At 44.8% G+C, this 23,168-nt stretch overlaps 1 protein-coding gene across 3 annotated transcripts in view; it reads left to right on the top strand.

The window, feature by feature from the left end:
- rnaset2 (ribonuclease T2) overlaps positions 1-20,893 on the top strand; it is a 38,857-nt gene extending 17,964 nt beyond the window's left edge. For all 3 annotated transcript variants that reach the window (XM_041213763.1, XM_041213762.1, XM_041213764.1), the window contains exons 2-10: positions 1,461-1,577; positions 8,689-8,749; positions 10,212-10,273; positions 12,463-12,520; positions 15,635-15,699; positions 18,412-18,525; positions 18,953-18,995; positions 19,089-19,163; positions 19,678-20,893. In XM_041213763.1, the coding sequence (XP_041069697.1) occupies positions 1,477-1,577; positions 8,689-8,749; positions 10,212-10,273; positions 12,463-12,520; positions 15,635-15,699; positions 18,412-18,525; positions 18,953-18,995; positions 19,089-19,163; positions 19,678-19,869 (771 nt within the window). In that variant the 5' untranslated portion in view covers positions 1,461-1,476 and the 3' untranslated portion in view covers positions 19,870-20,893. The remainder of the gene's footprint in view (positions 1-1,460; positions 1,578-8,688; positions 8,750-10,211; positions 10,274-12,462; positions 12,521-15,634; positions 15,700-18,411; positions 18,526-18,952; positions 18,996-19,088; positions 19,164-19,677) is intronic.
- The last annotated feature ends 2,275 nt before the right edge of the window (positions 20,894-23,168 follow it).

Here is a 23,168-nt window from a genome sequence, read left to right as displayed (position 1 = left end):
TCTCAGGAGTTGGCACCCAATTTCTATATGTTGACCCCCCCCCCCCCCCAAAACTGCCCAATGGGAAGTGTGTCAAGTGAAGAGAGGTTTGACATGGATGAGGTGGGGCTCCAGGGTCAGGTGCCATTATTGCTTTCGAGGCTTGTGGCTGGTCTCCGGTTAGGGAGAGGATTCAGTCAGGATTTCTGTTCCTAATTGTAGGATCAGTTTTGTAGTTAGACAGCCCGTACTTGCTGAATTTGCCACTATTTACAGCCCAGACTAAGTTTCCTTGAGATAAGACTCAAAGACTTAATGTTGCACTGGAGTCACAGACTGGGCAAGTACAGCCAGTTCCCCTCCCCGAAGATGTTGATAAATCAGTTGGGATTTCACAACTGTAAGATTACAGATATTTCCTGGTACAGTTGCTGCTGACGAAACTTGATAATGGACCAGAGTTTATGTACCAGCAGCCTTTGCAAGGGTCAAAGCAATTTTTCAAATTAAAATAAAACTCCTGTATGCTGCAAGCTGTCTTTCACAGATAGGAAAGTCAATGGGCAGGAACATATCCAATTGTTACGATAAAGATGAAGAACATTACCTGTTCTGGCTTTGAGGCCTATGGATGATTTAAGGAACTATGAAGGATCCGGGGAAAAAAAACTCTCTGGAATGTGAAAATTAATGGAAGGCGGCTAACGTAAGGGTGGGGTTTTAACCCCATAGTTTAGATAGAGTTCGACAAATTATTGGACATTTTATAATAGGGGTAACCTTTTTATAGAATAATAAGGTACTGTCAGTATAAAGCCCAGGCCCACCCCTGAAAAAAGGGGAAAAGACATTGGAGCTGCAGTCCAGGGCAATTTGGTTAGTTGCCATTTAGAGCTGCATTGAGCGACTACTTGCTGCTGTTCGTACATATGAAGTTTTGCTTATAGTCACTTGAGCTCAAAGCAAAGCATTAAATATGTACAGGTCCATGTGTAAACTGGGATTACTGTGTAACAACGCTATCAGGTGCTTACTTGAATTCTCTTGCTAATGTTTTAAGTAAATATAACATATTCCAGAAATCTTTGTCTCGAATTGTTTGTTCCACATGTCTGAATTTGGACTATTTAAGGAAGGAATGCCCTACCCAACATTGGAGTTTTCATAGTGACTTTTTTCTGGCAACAGCCCACGAGTGACCAGATTTAATGACTTCACTGTTACAACTTGTCCTCACGGGATTTGTACTTGCTTGTCCAGGATCAGGACTGCTAAGTTAATATACCCTTGTAATGGCCATTTGGGCACTACACTAAAGTTTCCAGTGGATCCAAATCCCAACAAGGAGCAGAGAATGTTGGAAAGTGATTTAAGATCTTTCTGTTTAACTTGGGCCTGGAGCTCTGACATTTGGCTGCCAGGACATAGTGATGAAGCACTGAACAGCGTTAACCCCTCAATCGTTATCTGTTTGCTCACAGGACAAGTTAATGTGAAATGGCTTATCGGAAAGGCAAAGGAAACCAGAGGAAGTGGATGTTTGCCTGGGCTTTCCCACCTCTGCTTGTTGCCTTAACTCTTCCTGAAATTTCTGATTGGTAAGTGTGAAACAGAATGTGGGTAAACTATGCCAGAAGTTACACTACTGACATCCCCTGAAATTACGTGACGTTGCATCTTTAGGAGTGGAATTCGAGGTGTCTGCTAGAATTAGTTTTGTGACACGAATTAGGTGTCACAATCATCCAGGAGGTGCGGGACCAGAGAAACTTTGGGCCAGGTGGGGGTTGGAAGGTGTCAGATGAGGTTGGTGGGCTGGTTAAAACAAAACACGTGGGACCCTTGACTTTCTTTGAGGGCATAGAGTACAAGAATAAGGACGTTACACTAAAGCTTTGTATAAATACCAGTTAGACAATGGGCAAGATGAGGAAACATCTTTTTACACAATGCGTTGTAAGGATCGGGAATTCACTGCCCGTGGGTGGTGGAAGCAGTTTCAAGAGTCCCTTTCAGACAAAAAAAAAACTTGAAATGGAAGAATTTGCAGAGCTATGGGGACAGAGTGAGTATTACTCTTTCAAAGAGCTGGCACAGACACACTAAGACAAATGGTTTGGTGGGGGTGGGTGTACAATTCTATGACTTATTTCTTCACCCCCATCCTGCCATTCGCTTTGCTCCAGATGTTTTGTTTCTGTAGTTTCGTAAGTTGTATTTTGAAAGCACACCCTTGGAGTTGAAGTCCTTCAGCTCGATGTTCTTTGCATGTGGTTTGAGTCACAAAGTGATTTCTCACTGTCTGCGCTGGTGAGTGCTTTTAAGCTGAACGAATCGCTTTGTAAATGAGTCTGTTCCTTTACCTCGGCAGCTGTGTGCAGAGGCTAGAAAATTCACCTTGCAATTCTTGTGGGCAGAATTTTCCAGTTGGCATGCAGGGGCAGGACCTGCGCGGTGATGTCAGGCGAGCATCCCAATGTCACCACGCGCCATTGTGATATTTTATTGGGCGGGCATGCAATGATCTCTGCGCGCCCGCCATTAAGTTACCGGCCACTTAAGGCCCTTGAGGCACCAATTGACTGCGATTTTTTGGGGCCAGTGCAATCTTCGGGTTGGCGCACAGGTGCAACGGGCAGGCAGGTAGGCGACATTTGTATAAACCTCATCCACGGGTGGGATAAGAGGGCTCAGTGGGGTCGCGAATGTGCTCTGTCAAATATTTAACTTGGAAAGTAACTGATACTTGCCTGTGTGAGCTGAAACACTTCAAAAATCACACCAACTGCCTGGTCTGGACTCTCAACCTTCAGGTCAGCACTCTGCAATGAAGAAACGTTTTGGGGCCTGCAGGTTTCAGGAAGCCTTCTCTTAGCCTGGGAATGGGAGTTGAACTCTCCACAGAGACACCTCCTCTGAGGAGGAAGGGCGGGCTAAAAGGAGGAGGAGGCCAGGAGTGCACATTCAGCCTCCAAGGGAGCCACCTTTGGGAGGAGGGGTGCAGGGCCAAGAGGTTGTCCAAGGCAGAAGGGGCCACAAAAAATGCCATTATCCTGCTGCCAGGGTATACAGGCGGTGAAGCAGCTATCTCAATATGTCTGAGGAGCAGTGCCGAAGGAGGCTCCATCTCTCAAGGGAGACAGTCAACTATATCTGTCAGATGTTAGGCCCCCTAACTGTGTGGGTGGACACCCCATGCCAGTGGCTCTAACTGTCACAGCTGCCCTCAACTTCTATGCCCCTCGCTCCTTCCAGAGGTTGACGGTTGATTTTTGTGGTGTCTCCCAATCAGAAGCCCACACTTGTGTCAGGCAGGTTACAGACGCTCTGTTCAGACGTGCATTGACCTTCACCCACTGCTGTTGGGACCAGGCAAGCCAGACACAGCGAGCCAGAGGCTTCGCGGCCATTGCTGGCTTCTCCCGTGTCCAGTACACACATGGCCGTCAAGGCGCCAGCAGGTGAGCCCGGTGCCTTTGTCAACAGGAAGGGCTTCCACTCCATGAACGTGCAGATAGTGTGTGATCACAGGATGCTGATTCTATAAGTCTGTGCAAGGTACCCAGGCAGCAACCACAATACCTACATCCTCAGACACTCCCAGGTGCTGGGGCTGTTCAGTGCTCCAGCTCAGCTGGATGGATGGCTGGTGGGAGACAAAGGCTATTCCCTCAGAAGGTGGCCCATGACATCGCTCTGTCATCTGAGAACAAGCTGAGCAGTGGTATAATAGGACCCATGCCTCCATAAGGGCTGTGGTGGAGAGAGCCATCGGTCTTCTCAAAATGCGCTTCTAATGCCTGGACCGTTCAGGGGGTGCGCTCCAGTACCCCCTAGGTTGTATGTCGCTGATAGTGGTTGCATGCTGAGAGTGCAGCACTGGAAAGGGGCGACCCCGTAGACAACGATGTAGATGCAGTGGCTGCGGCTGCATGCGATGATTCCAGCAGTGAGTCCGAGGATGAGCGCACATAGGGAAATGCTGAGGGGGTAGACGCTGACCCGGGCACACTGCAGAGAGGCAGGGACATCCGGGAGGCTTTAATCCAACGAACCTTCAGCTAGCACACCATGTTTGCTCCTCCAGCACAAGCCTGCGCTGCAGGCTCCACACTCGATTCCTAAGTGCTAAATCTGCCTGGGTAGCCACGTTAGCTAAGGGTCTTGTCAATAAAGCTGAATGTCACACAAATCACTCATAACATTATAGGTAACCATCCACCTGGGGAAGAAAAGAGGCACCCTCAGCCATGGTGATGTGTCTGAATTTAATGGTATAACAAAAGGAACTTAAGAAAACAAAATGACAAAGGTGTTAAAAATCACACCAACTCATACAGACCTCATTGTGGCCAACACAAAAGCACCAGTGATAACCCCGTGTTGTGCCTAAGGTGCCTTATGTTTATGTTTGCGGGTGCTACATCTTGGTGCTGACCCCTCGCTGGGAGTGGCATCTGAGACACCTGCTGACTCTGCTGTCCTGTTGGCCTCGATGACCTTGGCTGCCGTCCTCTGGCCCGTGGAGCCAGTGCTGGCCCCGCCTGGGAGGGAGTGGCCAGTTCCACAGCTGGCATCTCCCCAGTCATTGCAGCCTCACTAGATGATATAGTCATTGGGAGCGGGGCGGAGGGGGTTCCACCCTCATCCAGAGTGCCCTAAGAGGAGCCCACAGAGATGACAGGCAGCTGCTGCGCCGACGTGATGTCGCTTCCAACTTCCCTGCTCACCGTGGATGGATGGGCACCGAGCTGGGAAACTTGGCGCCCAGGCCATCTCCCACCAGCTGAGGTCAATGCCAATGTGAGGGCTTGCTGGTCCAAGCGCATCCCTAGGAAGCCCTGATGGGTCTCCTGGAGGAGCCTCTCCACAAGAGTCGCCATCCTCTCCATGGAGGAGGCATAGCGCTTAACCATGAGGCTCATTGCTTCAGCGACGGTCTGCGTAGACTCCTCCACCACGGACTCCAAGCCAAGCATAGCCTCATGTATCTTCACTAGATGCTACCACACTCCCGGCCTCATTTCCTGTGTTTGCTGCGTCACAGATGACTCCAGAGGCAGCACATCAGTCACCGATTGAGTATATGCCTGGTCTCCTGCAGTCCTCTGACTGCTGGCACCATGGGCACTCTCTGTCTCTGCCAGATCCTCCAGCAACTGTGAAGTGCCCTCACCGCTGTGCCCTGGGACACTAGCCAATGGTCTAATTCCCAGCGAGATGCTAGTATCTGCGCTGGTGCCTGCCTGGCAGAGATGGTGTGATGCAGGTGAGTCTGAGATTGCAGGGCCCTCAGGTGTGAGAGGGGCCCCTGCTCCTCCTCCCAGCCCTGCTCCGCTGATGCTGAAAGGAAGAACGAGGATATTTGATCAGTTAACATGGAGACAATGTCAATGTGCATCCCTGCCCCCCTGGATCATTATGTGCTCATCCATCAATAAGCAATGATCAAGCCATGTTGCAAACTTCAATCACTGAACATTCAGCACTGCCATGGCTGTTGGGAGAACAATGGTGACCTCACTACTGGCCATACATAGTTGCCCGTGGCATCCCAGCCTCACCAACACCAGTGGACCTGGGCGCATGGTGCCTCTCCAGATCTAGGACCTCCTGCTGGAACCGGGCAAGCATCGCCACCTGGGCCAGCCCTCTGCCAGTCCTTACCCACTCGGCAGTATTATGTGCATTCTTCTCCTGAAAAGGAGAGAAGGACATTGATTAGTGCCAGTTGTACCTGGATTCTCTTTGCAGACGGCCCACCCCAGCCAGAGTGAAACATTGCAGGGCTCCATTGCCTCCTCACCCCACACCCGGCCAAATGCTGCCTACGTCACGTGGCACCACATGGTCTAATCTCCCATAGCAAGGAGGCGCAAGCACGTCGAGCGCAGAGGACAGCAGATCGATCGGTGCTTGAGGCTCCCCTCCCAGCATGTCACCACCCTGACTTTGACATGTCCTGGAGTTTCAGCACTGAACATTCAGCGCTGTCATGGCTGTTGGGAAAACCATGGTGACCTCCCTGCTGGGCAAACTCCCAGTAACAGCTCCTCCAGGTTGCCCCCAAAACAGTCATGTGGGTCACAGTGTACCACATGCTGCGAGGGCAGAACCCATCTCCTCACCACCCTCCCAGAGTAACCTCAGCATGGGCAATATCTGCTGGGCCACCCTGCAAAGGACACATGCCGCCAATGACTCACTGCAGTCACTAAACTCAGACTTGGGGTGGGATGGGGCGCCAGGGGGGGAATCCTACCTGTTGGGTTAAATGACCAATGCCAACATGGTACTCACCCTTCCTGAGCGCAACAGATCGTTGAAGCGCTTGCGACACTGGATCCAGGTGCGTCGCACCACATCACGGGAGCTCACCACCTCCGCCACCTCCTCCCAGGCACGTTTGGTCATGTGGGGGGGGGCCTCCTCTTCCTGTCCTGGGGTATGAGGATCTCCTGCCGCGCTCCCACCTCCTCGAGGGCAGCAAGACAATCACCCAAAAAACGAGGGGCACAGTGCCCCCCCTGCCCTACCCTCCTGCCTGGCCTGCTCACCAGCAGCGCTCTGGGGAGCCCTTCCACTGGCCATGTTGGACAGCCTTTGAAAGACTGCAGCAGCTTTCTTAAACAGTCCGCTAGGTCACCATTGGACCTGGCAGTCCTGCTGCCACCCGCCCACTCCTGCTGTCCTCGGGAGCCGTGATTCACACTGGGCGAGCCTTAATTGCCCCCCCACCCCCGCAGGTAAAATGGTGGTGTGGATCCGATCGCGGGCGGCGATTAGGTCCTCCCCTACCCTGCCCGCCCGACAGGCAGAATATTCTGCCCTGTAACACTTACTTCAGCAGTAATAAATCAATCTTGGAGCTTGCCATTGGCTGTAAAGTTTCAGTGCAGTAACTGGGCTGCTTTGCTGATGAAGCACTTAAATCAGGTCACGTGTAGGCATACGATTAAAAGTAAGAGATTTGGGACAGACAGCAGGAGAAATGTTTTTGCACAGAGGATTCTGAGGCTTTAGACCTCACCAATAGTGTTAGTGATTGAAACAGAAACCATTAGCATTTAAGGAATGGGTTAGGTAGATGGAGGAGAACGGGGAAATTTAAAATAAAAAATGGGAATGATGTGGGATTAGTGTCACTGTTCGTGTGAAGGATGTTCCCTTTGTCAGCCTGCTGAGTTCAGCCGAAGATTTCTGGAATAAGTTCCTTTTTACTTGTAGCCTCTTGCTGATTTTTGTTTGATATATAAGTAAACATCCGATAGTACTGTCACACAGTGATCCCAGATTACTTAAATGCATGCACAGATCTACCCCTTTACTTTAAGCTCAAGTGACTGTGGCAAAACCTATTACTTACAAACACCAGCAAATGGTCAGTTCAGCAGTGATTCGACATAGCTCTTTAGTTGGCAACTGACCAGGTTGTCCTCGATTGCAGCCTCAAGTGTCATTGTACAACATCTTTTATACCCTTTTTCAGGTTGTTGATCGGGGCATTATATTAACAGGACCATATTGTCTTATAAATGCTACCCCCCCCCACCTTCATACAAAATGCCCAATAGTATGTTGAGCACTTTGTCTAAACCAAGGGATAAAAACCCTCCCATTAATATTCACATTCCAATGAGAGTTATTTTATTTCAACCCTCATCAATAGTTCCTTAAATCATCTGTGGACCTTGAGGCTGAACCTAGAAATGTTCTTTTTTTCATACCAACAGGAGACATTTCTGCCCATGACCTCTCATATCTGTGTAAACTGCTTGCGGCATTTTGTAGGTTTTAATTTTCCTTTGGCCTGTGAAGCATGCTGGTGTATAAAATTTGGTCAATTTTAAAATTTGGTCAATTTTAAAATTTGGTCAATTTTAAAATTTGGTCAATTTTAAAATTTGGTCAATTTTAAAATTTGGTCAATTTTAAAATTTGGTCAATTTTAAAATTTGGTCAATTTTAAAATTTGGTCAATTTTTAAATTTGGTCAATTTTTAAGTTTGGTCATGTTACAGCCAGCTGTATGGAAAAATGTTCTCTTCCAAGACCATCACAGACTGGGCTGAATGGCCAGAAACTACTGTCATGTGGTTCCTATGTAATCAATGATGGCCAATGTGTTAGAATGTGTATTGTGTGACACTGTAAAAAGTTTTGACTTAAAAAGTCGTTCTTTCTATTCCCGTCAGCCTCCCTTCTCATTTCTTCTCCCTTTTCTGAAGACAGGAACTCTGTTGGGTTGTGACTCTTTGAATGTTAACATCTCTCTGGTTGGCCATCCTCGAGTTGTGATTCCAGTTGGTGAGTGGTAACCAGCTAATCAGCTGTGGGAGCATTGCATTTGAACCTGACCCTGTCCATATGTCCTTCCAGCATATGTTGCTGAATATTGAGAAACAGAAACCCCAGTTGATTGCTCCCCGCTTCTCTCTTCATCTGCTCCTATCCCAGGGCCATCAGTTGAGCATCCTGAGTTTCACCTCAAATCTCTGCGCCAGGCTAAGATTGGACAGTTCAATGTAGACTAGGGATTGAATCTTATCCATATAGCCCATAAACTAGTAATGTAACCCACTGAGCAATTGAGGATCTGACTCTTGCAAGCTTATGAAATTGATGGGAGGGTTCAAACCACTGACAATATTGAAATGTGTAACATGAAATAGTGAAGACATTTGCTAATTATAGTCTCTTCTACTGTAGCAAAACTCACCCATGGCACCGCCTCATTTTGTCCCAGCACTGGCCTCAGACTGTATGTTTGGTGAGTATGCAACTGTTGTAACATTGTGGAGTTGACTGTTTTTACTTTTGCCTGTTACATACTTGGACTGGAATTTTAAAGTGTCCTAAAAAATCAAATGCGCAAAGTTTGATCATTAATTTGATTTTGTCTTATTCTGTCCATTTTTGTTTTTAGTTGTTGAATGTGTTTCTGGATTTGAGTGAGTAGGTTGCAAAAGTTGTTTATGCATGAATCAGCTGAATTATCGACTACAGTTTGAATCATTTGCTTCCTCATACTGGGGCTCGTGACTTACTGTAAGCCAGCCCCACTGTGTTTACTGCTTGAATGGAAACATTGGAAGCAAAATGGATGCTGTTCCATCTCAGTGACCAGCCAAGGCAAACGTGCCAAGAGTGCCCCGTGCTCAATCACCGTTTTGGATCGGGCGAGGAGCAATGTTGCAGTTGGTCTTGGTGTCCCTGGATTAGGGGAGGGAGAATTCGCATGGGTTCATGCTCCAGATCGTGAACCAGTGACTCCTGTCTGAAGTGGGTAGGAGATCTGGGTGTAGGCACTCGCAATTTCTCCTGTATTCGAGTAGCTTTCTGTCACTCGCTGTCCAGATTCACATCTGACTATTGACCGGCCTGGGCATTTTTTTGAGGTGCTAGGCACTTGGAGCCACAGGAAGGAACTGCCAGGGGAGGAGGGGAAAAGAACAGCAGAGAAAATTGCTGAGTGTGAACTCTTTTATTTGTGAATGGAACAGAAAACCATGCCAAGTACAATTGATTTTTAAAAAAGATGATGATAAGGCTCCCTTCCCTCACAAAATGCTCTTTGAGGTTTTCTTTTCAGCCATTTTTTATAGGTTTCAGTGACCTCATAGCAAACGTTGAAGAGCCTGATTTACAGAGTGAAGGGAAGGAAAAAGCTGGGAAGCGAGAGAGAAACAAATACTGGGTGGGAGAGGAGAAATCATGGATGAAGGCTGGGTCCCTAGGAAGGGGGTCAAATGACTAGACAGAGTGACTTTGGAAAGGGAGTTGCAAAGGACACTTTGTTTGGGTAGTTCCACCTGTCCTTCTGGCCTTCAGATGGGACCAGGGAATGCATCCAATAAGGGGCTGTGGACTCCCAATGTTTGAAGTGCTCAGTGACCTTGGCAGAGTTAGGGTGCTGCAACCTGACATCTTTTCCATTCGCGTTGTCTTTCCCCAGAATGAGGAGAGCCTTATCCCATGGCAAGATCACTGCTTGGAATTCAGGCAGCTTAAGTGCCAACAGACCGATGCCCAAACTAAGTAGTTCTCTGTTGCTCTTTTTTGGTTCTTTGAGAAATTCCAGCATAATTGCGGGTTGCAGTGCTTGTGTTTTTATTTATAAATGGACCTCTAGTGCATGATGTCAGTTTCCAGAAATGGAACTCTACCTTAGAGCAGATTTTAAAATGGCATTAAACTTTGTGAAAAATCTTTATATCTTTTACCTCTCTCAGATGGTGAATGAGACTTGTAAAATTTCTCCTAATATTAGCTACTGGACAGTTCATGGACTCTGGTAAGCAGATGCGCTGATTCATGGTCTATTGTAAATAATATAATGTGTGCAATTCCTTGTTCACTTCATGTAGTGCGTTATTAAAGCACTCAAAGCATTACACAGCCAATGAAGTGCAGTTACTGTTGATTTGTTGGCCAATTTTCACACAGCAAGATCCCACAAACAACAAATGCAATGAATTACCAGAAAATCTGTGGTTTGCTGGTGGTGTTTGAGAGAGGAATGTTGATAAGTGCTCTGGGAAAGCTCACCAGCTCTCCTTTGAATAATGCCATGGGATCTTTTACACCCACCTGACTGGGCCACTGAGGCCCTTTGCTGAATGTTTCATCTGAAAGGTGGCAGCTCCAGTAGTGCAGAACACTCTCTCAAAAGCTGCTAGTGCCAGCCTGGATTCAGAGCTCAAATCCTGGAATGGGGCTGAAGCCATGACCATCTGACTTCAAAGTAAGATTGGTACCAATAGAGCCAAGCTGACATTGATAATGATTAAATACTGGTCTGCATTTTTCCATGTTTGTTGGCACCTCTGTAAAGCCTGGCCTGAGATGTTAACATAGAGGAAGAAAGAACTTGAGGAGCAGACTATTTTAGAATTCACTTTAAATCTCCAGCTCTTTGCCCAATGGTGTGGTATGAAGGTACTAACTTTTAGGTCAGAATGAAGCTGGACTACTTCTAATTACCTTGATGTTCCATTGGATGCTGTGAATTGGAGACAGTGGGCAGCTGTAATTTCCCAGTACCCAGGTCAAGCAATTTCTTTCTTGTTTATTTTTTCATGGGATGTAGAAGTCACTGGCAAGGCCAGCATTTGTTACCCATCCCTAATTCACCTTGAACTGAGTGGCTGGCTCAGCCATTTCAGAGGCAATTAAGAATGAATCTCATGGTTGTGGATTTGGAGTCATGTGTAGGCCAGACTGGCTAAGAATGGCAGATTTCCTTCCCTAAAGGGACATTAGGGAACCAGATGGGTTTTTACAACAATCGATGATAGCTGTCATGGTTACCATTACCAAAACTAGCTGTATATTCCAGATTTATTAATTTAATGCAAATTCCACAAACTGCTGTGGTGGGATTTGAACCCATTTCCCTAGAGCCTTAGCTTGGGCCTCTGAACTACTGGTCCAGTGACATTACCACCATGCCACCATGGGGGAAAGACCAAAAAAAACCAGATTATCATGAAAGCCCCAACTGGTTCACTAATGTCCTCGAGGGAAGGAAATCTGCTGTCACTTGTCTGGGACTACATGTGACTCCAATTCCATGTTATCTGCTTAACTTTCTGAAAAGGCCTCGCAAACCGTTTAATTGCACAAGTCACTTGATCAACTAAAGATGAGCAATACATTACCCACATCCTATGCAGCTTTTGAGGTACATTGGACTCATTGATTTGCTAACTCCACCAAATGGCATTTGTTCATCACGCTGTGGTCAGCGCCATTCTTTAGAGAAGATCGTTGACATTGCAAGCAACAGCTTGCACAATGGTCTACTCAGTTGCAACAAAGCCCAGAAAAAGAGATTAACACTTTGTAGGATTGCAGTGGAGATCAAAGTAATATTTCCTCCCTGTAACAATAGCAATTTGGGTATGAGCAATTCCACATGTCCCTTTAACATGAAAATGTGCCAATTTTTCAATTAACAGCAACTTTGATCCAGATGGGAGAGACAGATTACTGTGTAAAGTGGAAGTTGCGAGTAGAGTTACTGTCCTTAAGATGGCCTTTTTCTTTGGGAACAGCAGCTGACTTTGCCCTGTTTACCTAAATAGTTACAACTGGAAGTAATTTATTGTCTCTGACATTTTAGGGCATTTTTCAGATGCGATGAAATGCACAATTAATTTTAGTTTTTTTCCTTCCATTTTTTTCTGTCACTGGTTGTCGTCCAGCCCCACCCAATCCATTTGCTCTCCTTGGTTTTTTTTTCCCTCCCCTCTTTTCCCCTGTGTTTCCCACCATCCTTCCTTAATTTGGGAGAGTAGAATATGACTGCAAGTGTTAGAAATCCAACTCTCATTAAAAAGTCCTTTGAAGGTGAAAAGTTACCCACTTTTACTTGCCTAAGTTTCCTGCTTTTACTTCAGAACTATATTGATATAAGAAAAAAAATTGCTCAGAATAAAGCAGGTCCTGATCATGTGAAACAATTGTGTTTTTTTTAAATAGGCCCAAAAGTGTCCAGACATGCAACAGCTCCTGGCATTTCAAAATCGAAAATGTTAAGGTGGGTGTTTAATTTTAAGTAAGTTCCCGCTTAACGTTGTTTCACTTTATCATCTTTAATAAAGTAGTTTCAGTATATCTGTGTAATGTTGCCAGTTTCACCTAACATGTTTTGCCACAAATGTTTCTGCTGTGACCTGCCTGTTCACATGACCTTTCCTGCAGCGTTTCCGCACTTGTCAGTTTCCCTTTCTCCTCCTGCTGCTGGCCTGACCTCCCAGCACTGTTCGCCTCACCTCTGCTCTGTTCCTACCTTAGTCCCTGGGGTTTGTTCTTGCTGCCCCACTCCTCGCTCCCCTGCTGGCTTCGCTTCTGCTCCTGGCTCCTGCTGCTGAACTTGCACTGAAGTCCTGGGCTCCATCTAGTGGCAAAAGTGGTTGGTTGGCGAAGGTAGTCCAAGGACTTCAGCTGCTACCTGTAATAACCAATGTCTGCCACTAGATGGAGCCTGGTCAGTAAAAGTACTGTACTGTGGGTGAGTGTACTGTAATTCTCTTCAACATTTTCCATTGCATTGTATGTTACGTTTCTTTTATATTTAGTGATGTATTTTATTTTGCAAGTTATTTCAGCTGGGAATGTGCAGGAACGCAACCACAACTTTAAGTGAGGACTTACTATGTTTACATTGGTGCTGTGGGGATCTTGGTCAAGCAATATGGCATATACTACTTTGAACCAACATGATGTGCAATTTGAAATAATAAGCTAGGTGGTTATCCTTTTGTTGAAGTACATTTAACGTAACCTGTACAGTACGTCCTCACTTAAAGTTGTGATTGCATTCCTGAAAACTGCAGCTTTAAGTGAAACATTGATTCCTGTAGGAACCAATGTTAAAACTAGAGTTAGGTTCTGTAAGGCCTCCCTTATCAGAAAAATTAAAATATCATACCTGCAAGTTGAAATACTTTACATTGCTAAATTCCTACATTGATAAATGAAATAACTTTATAAACAAAATAAAATTTAAAAACATCAAAGAAAAATTAACCTACTTACAGTACCTCCTGCTCACTGTTTCCTAAATCTCCTCCCTGATCCTCCACCTTGCTGCAGATCTTTCCTCTCCCCAACTCTCTGACCTGCGGCGCTTCTCTCTCCACCCCCCCCCAACCCCACTCCCTCTCCAACCCCTGACCTGGGGCCTCTCCCAATCACGCCCCCACCTCCATGACCCTCTGACCTGCGGCCGCTCCCCCCACACCTCCCCAAATGACCCTCTGTCCTGCAGCCGATACCCCCCCCATTACCATCTGACCTATGGCATCCTCCCCCCCCCCCTCCCCACACCCCACAGCTGAACCTCTCACCCGCAGCCTCTCACTGAACCTCCTGACCCCTGACTCAACCTTTCACCGCTTCCCTCTCCTGAACCTGCGTTCCTGTTCACGATCCAAAGCTGGAATTCTGGGGTTGTGAAAGTGCGAATCCCAGTAGTGCTGAGTTGGGGCTCTTATAACCAATATCTGTTTTTAATCGCTCCCGCTTGCTGTTTCCCTCTCCTGAACCGCCGCTGTGAGCAAGGGCTTTAAGTATGAGTGGTGAGGCTGGAAGCACAGCTTCGACTGTCATTTAAAATACAAATTAGGTTATGATATTCCCCAGCTCGGCACTTGGCTGTACCAGTGGTACTTGCACTTTCACAAGCCTGGGGATCCGGCATTGGATCGGATCTGGATCTTCAATGGGAAGGTGCAGGAGAAGGAAGTGGTAAGAGGTGAGTCAGGGAGTTTGCAGGGAGGCTGAAAGTCAGAAGGTCGGGGAGAGTGAGAGACTGTATGTTGGGTGGTAGGGATGGGAGTTGGGCATGTGGTGAGGCCGGAAGTTGGATTGTCAGAGAGCGGGAGAGGCCACTCCAAAATGGCACTTCAGGAACTCACCAAGGCTCCTTCAACAGCACCTTCCAAATCCACTACTATTAGAAGGACAAGGGCAGCAGGTAGATGGGAGCACCACCACCTGGAAGTTCCCCTCCAAGTTACTTACCATCCTGACTTGGAAATATATCGCCGTTCCTTCACTGTCACTGGGTCAAAACCCTGGAACTCCCTCTCTAACAGCACTGTGGGTGTACCTACACCACATGGACTGCAGTGGTTCAAGAACGCAGTTCACCACCACCTTTCCAAGGGCCGATAGGGATGGGCAATAAATGCTGGCCTGGCCAGCGATGCCCACATCCTGTGAATGAATAAAAAAAAAATTGGATCACACAGGAAACGACTTTAAAATTAATCTCATAATGCTCGGAGATTATGGACCCCATTAACTTACTGACGTTAAAGTGAAACAACGTTTAATGAGGGCTAACCTTATCACTTTATCATTCACATGGAATACGTAAGTTGTTATATTTGCATGTACTTGATTCTAATTAAGTACTAGCACTTTAATGTTAGAAATGAGGGAATGAGACATGAAGCTATAATGTTAAAAGGAACTTCTTAATTTTGAGGTTATATTCATATTCAGCTCGAGTGTTGGTGAGAAGTGACTTTGCTTTCATTGATGCTATGGTTATGTGATTAAGCATAGCCTGAATTTGGACTCTAGGTCTAACCTGGTAGCAGAAAGAGAGTCTCTGGCGGAGTCATCTCACTCTGTTTCCCTTCAGGGCCAGTTCACTCCTTCACACCTGACTTTACAGTCCAAGTGAAATCACTTCTCATTGAGGCTAAACCATGAGGTGTAAATGTATTATTGATTGGGACTGACTATTATAAGTGTGACTGATAGTTTGATTTCACACCTTGTGACAGCCCCGTCCTTGGCTTGCAAATGCTGATTTTTGGATTTCTGAGTGCGCTTGGCAAAACGAAAGTTCAGGTTTCTCTGAATAAAGACAAGAAACTTCAGTTGGTTAGATTGGGTCTCTACAGGGCAGGGTGACCATGCTGTGACCTCTGAACTGTGGCAATTTGGCCTTGGACCCAGGGAGTGCTGAGTGAGTTTAAAATAAAGGATCCGGTGCAGATTGGTGAAGGGTGTATTACACAAGATTAAAATCCCACTGTTAGCATTCTGTGTCCGAGTCAGTTTCATTGCAGCTTTCGGTACGCCTTCAGACAGAAAGGTGATGCTGATGAGTTCTGATGTCTCTCTTTATCTGCAGGGTATTTTATCTGAATTAGAGCACTGGTGGCCTGATGTGCTCCATCTCAACAGTACTGAGCTCTGGTATGTCTTTTTGGTAACATTCAGTTATTCAACACACACAACATGAAATAGTCGCAAGTGGACATTTAACACTAGCTGCCCACAGTTGTCTTCTGTTCTGTGCACAAATGCCACTTCAGGATTTGAGCATGCAATCCACTGATGCCCCAGTGCAGTACTGAGGGAGTGCTGCACTGTCAGAGCTGCCGGCTTCCTGATGAGCAGTTAAGCAAAGACCCCTCCACAAACAATTTTGCCCATCCAACAGATATGGGGTGCACAAGTGTTTCGGAGGGACGTCTGTGGCTCATGGATTCCCTGCAATGCATTTAGCAGTGAGCCCTAGTCAAGTGCCCGTGTGGAGTTTCTCAAAATCAAACCCCAAACGCAGGGCCCGGTCAGTGTGACCTCCTCCACTTGACGGCAAGTGAATGTGAGGCCACCACTGCTGCTGCAGATGGGAGGAAGGCCAGGTCTTCAGCATCAGAGGAGAACCAGAAGTAAAGGTGTACTATATCACTTCCCCTAGAAATGTGGAGAACAGAAACAAGTTGTTCTGCTCATCTGGTCTATGCTAGCCATTGACTCATTGTCTGGCCCAAATCCCCAGTTCGATGCTTGCACCTTTTGTTACAAATGCAAAGTATGTAAGTATATGTTTTGGGTCTGTTTCTCTAAATTAGAGTGAAATGGGGTAATAATGAAGGGGGTCCTTGAGACCTGTTCTGAATTCTGCAAACGACAACCTTGGGTGATTTTATGATTAAAGGGGCGGTGACGGTGGGGGGAGGGAGAGTAGGAATGGGTGCAGGTTGTTTTACTGGGAAGAAGGTGCAAGATATTCATGCCTGTCAGCAATGAGCTGAACAGCTGTGCTGACAGTGGAAAAACTGTTAGTCTCCAAGTCTCAGGGAGGTACTAGGAATGTTGAGTTTTATAAGCAGTTAAACTCTTTAATTTCAAGATAGAATGGAAGTTAAGATCTAAAGGATAGCTAATTATCAATTCTACCTGAATACAAGGCCCATGTAATTCACACTGCCATTAGAGATGGACTTTGAGAGAGGAAGTCTCTGTAGGAAACTGTTGTAGGATCGAGTTGCAGGTTTTCCTAAAATTTTCACTGAGCCTCACTAGCAATCTGCAGGAATCTGAGAGATCGGAGAGAGAGGCACCAAGTCTTTAATGCTCACCATGCAGGATGTGGGTGGGAGCTCATACACAGATTGAAGAGACCGAGTTTGTGATGGTTTAAACGAGGCTGGGAAATTCGCCTAGCTTTGGCTAGAGGAAGGGATCTCCAATTCGTTCCTCACCATGAAAGCCAGTTCGAAATCTAGAAGTCATCTGACTGGAAAAGAAAAAGGAGCTAAGAATCACTTTGGACTAGTTCCCAGATAAAATGTCCGCTTAAGGGATAAAATATAACCACGGAGGGAGAATTTTGGGCATTTAAGTCTTAAATCTGGGATCTTTTCTGTAGTTTAGTGTATAAGTTGCCTACTGAGATGGTGTTTAATTAATGTGGCTTTTAGTTTGTTTGTTACAGTAAACATCTAAAAACTAGAAATCTTGTCACGTCATCCTTTCAGTCAGTCACTGGAAGTTTGAGCTTCTTTTGGTTAATGGTCTCTACAGCGATTATAATACCTTTTAATTTTCTTTTGTTTACAAGTGACTAACTAATTCCCCTTTAAAAGGATTTCTGGACTCAACGACAGATTCAGACTGAGAATCCCACATTCTAATCCCTAATTCTATTTGAAATCATATTAAATCTGCGCACGCTCAATACTGTCTTGAGCCATGGGAACAATCTCTCACTATTTTACCTTTTCGTAATCTCTTCCATCCAGCCTCCACTTAATCTTCTCAGCTCTACAAGAAAGACCCTAGCTTCTCATTTTGTCCCAACTGAAAACTTCATCCTTTGTAACCTCCCCATAGGCGCCTCCTATTACAGCCCTGACTTCATTTGCCCCGCGTTAAGCCCATCATAGGGGCTGTCATTTCATATTGGTGGGTCACCCAGAGCCAGTAAAGCAGGTGGATGAATGAATACTCCTCCTTGGTTTGTCTGCAGGGTGTAATTAGTTCTGACTAAAGCTGAGTAAGTAGAGTGCATACTGGAAGATGATGAAAATGATCTCTGTTCTCCAAGACAGAAATTACGCCAATTCGAGGGCCCTGGAGTTGTTTCCTAGAGTTGGCTCTACTCTACCAGAGCAGCAATGGGGAAGGGGGCATTAATAGGGGAAATCGGCCAGAGTTCCTGCACCTGGTCACTGTTGCAGCTCAAGTCAGGAGAGAATTCAGTTTGCTGCCTCCCCACAAGGTTGAACACTCTGGCAGCTATTACTGTTCAGGCTCACATATGAAGGAAGTCCCTCTGGACTTGGTAACTGTCTACTTGCGTTTATATAGCACCTGTAACAAAAATAAACCCCCCACCCCAGGCTCTTCACAGAGCTCTTATCAGATGGGAATGGATGCAAAGTCAAAAGAGGAGATGTTAGGAGGGGTGACTAGAAGTCGGGTCAAAGAGGTTTTAAGGAGGGTCTTAAAGATAGGTAGCTGTGGAGTCGGACCTTGGTACAAGCTGAAAAACATTGGAAGAGTAAGGAAACCTCGGCAACATGGAATAAAACCTGGGTGTCTGGCAGCATGTAGACATGGACAACAAGCTGCTCCCACTCACCACACCTACCTGACGCTATGGCTCTCTCTCTACAGGAAACATGAATGGCTGAAACATGGAACGTGTGCAGCTATGCTGGAATCTTTAGACACACAGGAGAAGTATTTCAGTAAAGCACTGGAACTGTACCAAAAAATCGACCTGAACAGGTAACCCGCCTGCCCTCTTGCTATTAGATTTTGGACTCTACCCAAACCCTTCTCACTGAAACAGCCCCGACTGGAATTTTGGCTATATTTTTCTCCCAAATCGTCAGACATGTTTGAGGGAAAATCAGCAAGAGGTATAACCAGATAGGTTAACACTTCATTTGTCCTGTTTGTGTGCTTTCTTGTTACCACCAAAACCAGAGCATCTGTGCCCTCTTCACCTATTTCTCAGTCGCCCCAATCCCCCTCCTTGCTAATGCTCTGAATGCATAATTGAAAAAGAGTTCCATGTGCTCAATCCTTCTATTAATAATCAGAATAATTCTGAAATCAGTCACTGTCCTAACGTTATACTGTACAACTTGATATTTATTTTAAATCAGCAACTTGTTAATGAAATTGACCATTCTTTTACATTTTTATTCAGTGCTCTGAAGAAGTTTGATATTTTGCCATCCAAGTATTATATGGTAAGTACCCGCTAGTGTTCATCCTTTTGAGCACCTCATTTTTCTGCTTTGCACACTTTGCTCTAATTCTTATGGTAACATTCTCACACTTAGATCGAGAACATTGAAAATGCACTTGTATCATTCTATGAGGTAATACCGAAGATTCAGTGCCTGTCTCCAACTGGGGTAATTTATGCTTTTTGTTTGTTATTTGTATAGTTCTGTTCAAAACCTGACTTCAAGTAAATTATAAAACCTTAATTTTTGAGTATATTTTTGCCTTGATTTGCCTTGCTGCTATTTAAGAGAATCCAAATCCGAATGTCTGTTTCGCCCAGCCTGTGTAGACTGATGCAATATGAAGATTGATTAGTGTTGAGAGATTATCCCAGAACCAGGAGCAATAGCTCATGTTGATGGGATTGCAGGGGAGATTACACATGGATCATTTGGTGTCTGCAGCAAGTTTTAATCTCCTCAGGTCTGGGAATTAAGGTTAAATAGTGATTTTAAAATTTGGAGATTTGGGTCTGCAATTGCTTGCCGGTCTACTTGAAAAGACTTTGCTTGATTATAAATTGCAATGTTGTGACTTAAAACGCATTTCAGACATATTCTGTTGTTTTTGCTTCAGAAAACAGAATTGCTTGGAACTCTGATTTTTTTTTGGTTTCTGTTTCCTCCACTTCCCCAACCACAGGGAGGCTCAGCGCAACTACTGGGCCAGATTGAATTCTGTTACACTAAAGACTTTCAGCTGCTGAACTGCACAGAAACTGCACCTAGCATGTTCGTCTCCGAGAATGGCAGACAGCACGCTACCTATTTGGACTTTTCTGTGTGTAAGCGTAACCAGAAAATCTATTACCCTCCAATCGAACACCAGTACTGAGACTGAGAGAAGATGGCAATTACAGTGGTGTCCTGTGCTGCAGGTTCACTGGAGAGTACAATACATTTGTGTGTGATTCTAAGGACACGAGTATGAGCTGTCAGTTTGGGTGCAGTGCCAAATTTTAATATTGAGGAAAGTGTGTTAGCAATGCATAGTGGGTCAGCCAACTTGCTAAGAGAGCAATTACATGTGTCTCAGGTGATTTTCTAGCATTTAATGTCCTTTTATCACCATTTCCTGTGTGTGGAATTACTTAGTGAAATATTTTAATAGATTTTATAGCTTATTTCTGCCCAGATAAAGTAAGCTTTATCGCTCATTTTAAATTAGCTTGCCTTATTATGTGGGTAAGTTAACCTGTGTATTAAATAGGCATCAGTTTATCATGATATTTGGTGTTGCACAATATACTTCAATATAATGGTGCTAGTACTTGAAGACAGGAAACCAAAGAAACTGTTTCATCAGTGAATAGGACAAGAATGCAGCCAAGTTTTTATCTTAAAGCTTTAATAATTTGTGCTTGCTTAGTTCCTCCTCCTCAGTCATTTCCTTAGCTGCAGGGAAGTGGTCATACACCTGGAGCTTCCTCTTATTGGCAATTAGTGGGCATGTGCCCCCACCAGATGAGACACAATTCAATTGACCCCTGTGCTCTTCACCAGAAGAGGATGTCTCACTTGCTGGTGGTGTGTTTTGGTCAACCTTCTCTCCCTCCTAGGTTTTATTATTTGAAAGCGGTGCTTGTTTGTGTACCTACCTTAGTCTCACGAGCTGGAATCACCCGTCACCACTGTGATTGTTTTACCATTCAGGATGGTTTTAAAGCTTCCAATTAACTTTTCTAATGAATAATTAAATCAAGCTCAGTAACACAGGTTGTGGCTCAAGTAAAATCATGATATTGCAGTTTCTAAATAGAGACTTTTTCTTCTGACTTGTGTAACATTACATTGAAATATTATGAACTTGTAATTCAATAAGTAGAGTTCTTTTAAAATAAAACTGAGTACATTTTAAACTGGTCATTAGAGGTGGGTGATTTCACAATTGCTCCATCAAGAACTTGCCTTTAACATGAAGTTTGAGATTGGGAAGGATATGCATCAAAAAGTTAAGTCCAAAGAGAGATTTTAAAAAGATGCAAGGGGTGTGATGGAGCAGAAATCCTCTCCAGCATCTGGCACAGCAATAGGGAAGGGCAAAAAATAAATGCACCATGTGAACAATGAAGACTTGTACGGCGAAACCTGGATATCAAACATGTAAGCGACTGCCGCCAGCTATCTTCCTACAAATTTTTTATTGCATATAGTGTTTAAAACAAAAATTTTCAGGGAGTTCTTTAGTCAGCACCCATAATGGCAGTGCAAGAACTCTCACTGGCACCGAGAGCTCTTTCTCTGGCACTTTGAATGGATCGATAAAGAGCTTATGGTACCAATCACTGCTGCTATGGAGAAACTTGCTGTGAATTTGGAGGCAGTCATGAAATGAGCTGAAAGGAGAATTGCCTAATTCAGTGCGAGTTCCAGATAGAGTAGCTTTGCAATAGACTGTGCTGAACTATAAAAGGGCTTGATGCACTGAAGGTTGTAATTCCAGAGCATAGCTTGTATATTTCACATTGCAAGTTATTTTGTGTCTCTTTTTTTAGACAATTATCCATTTATACAGGTTTCTGTGAACTCTTCAGTGAGATGCCCTGTACAATCTAAGGCAGTTGCAGGCCTCTTGTGAAAGCAGCACATCAAGTATATATTGAGCTCACTAAACAATTTGGCTTTGATAACAGCAATCCATCACTTACCATCATGTAGATTAAGATGTGTTGCCTACATGCTTAAACAGGAGGGAAGGGAAAGCTGGGACAAGATAATGGGTATAGTAATTTTGTCAGGAACTCTTCCCATTGACAGGAGCGCAGACCATCACTTCATAGCTGATCCACCTGCAATTGAGGACAGTTGGCTAATCCCACTCATCACAATAGAAAATGCCATAATTCTCCACTAACTGTTCTCCCCAGTAATTCAAACTTGAGAAGCTGATGAATGATAAAATGTCATACATTGCAGATTTCTGAATAAACAGAGGATCAAAATGCAGCAGTAGTTAATGACATCGCTAATGTTTCAGTAATCCTGCACCTTCACCACTGGGTTTTCATCTTCCATACTACTACACAACATTAAGAGCTCATGGGATTGGGGGTAATTGAGGATTATTTAGCAGACCAAACTGTAGGACTAAATAGGTCCTTTTCAGGCAGGCTATAACCACTGGTGCAAGGATCAATGCTTGGGACCTAGCTATTTACAATCTGTACTGATGACTTAGATAAAAGGGACAGAGTAACATAGTCAAGATTGCTTACAATACAAAGCTAGGTGGAAAAAACGCTACAAAGAGATGGATTAAGTGAATGGACAAGAACAAGGCTGGTGGAATATAATGCAGAGAAGTGTGAAGTTTTCCACTTTGAAATGCAGAAGAAACAATATTTTTCAATGGTCAGAGACTGGAAAATGTTGGTATTCAGTGACATATAGATGTCCTTGTACCTGAATCATAAACAAATGGTACGTTGGCCTCTTATGAATTAATTGGAGCATAAGCAAAAGGACATTTTACTGCAATTACATAGACCCTTGATGAGAATATGGCTGGAGTACTGTGTATAGTTTTGGTCTCCTTGCCTAAGGAAGCAAATACTGAGTGTGCAATAAAGGTTTACTACACTGATTCTTAGGATGAGGGGGGATTAAGTAGATTAGGCCCATATTCCCCAGTGTTTAGAAGAACAAAAAGTGATTTCATTGAAACATACAAAATTCTTAAGGGCCTTGACAAGGTAGCTATCAGGGAGCTTGAGAACTGGAACCAATATGAGGAAGAGTTTCTTCAAAGGATTGTGAATCTTGCGAATTCTCAATTCGAGGGCTGCAGATGCTGATAGATTTTTGGATACTAAGGGAATTGAGGGACATGGGGAAAGTGCAGAAGGTGGAGCGGAGGTAGATCCACGATGATCTGAGTGATAAAGCAGACCTGAAAGCCTAAATGGCTATTTAACACGCCTTTACTAAACCTGGCCCAGTAAATTCCCCATAAAGCAATCAGCACTCCACAGCTTAATCAGTAATTGACCCTTTCGTACAGATTAACAGGTAGACTGGATCAGGATTGAAAAATAAATTTGTCAAAATTCCCTTCAGTAGATACTTCACACAATAGATTAAATTGTTCAACTGCCTAATTGAATGTCAAACTTGTAACAGCAGGCAGTCAGTATA

The sequence above is a fragment of the Carcharodon carcharias genome, chromosome 2 (genome assembly GCF_017639515.1).
Source record: "Carcharodon carcharias isolate sCarCar2 chromosome 2, sCarCar2.pri, whole genome shotgun sequence".
NCBI lineage: Eukaryota > Metazoa > Chordata > Chondrichthyes > Lamniformes > Lamnidae > Carcharodon > Carcharodon carcharias.
Note: the sequence above shows the minus strand (reverse complement) of the source record. Positions and strands in the feature narration are given on the sequence as shown.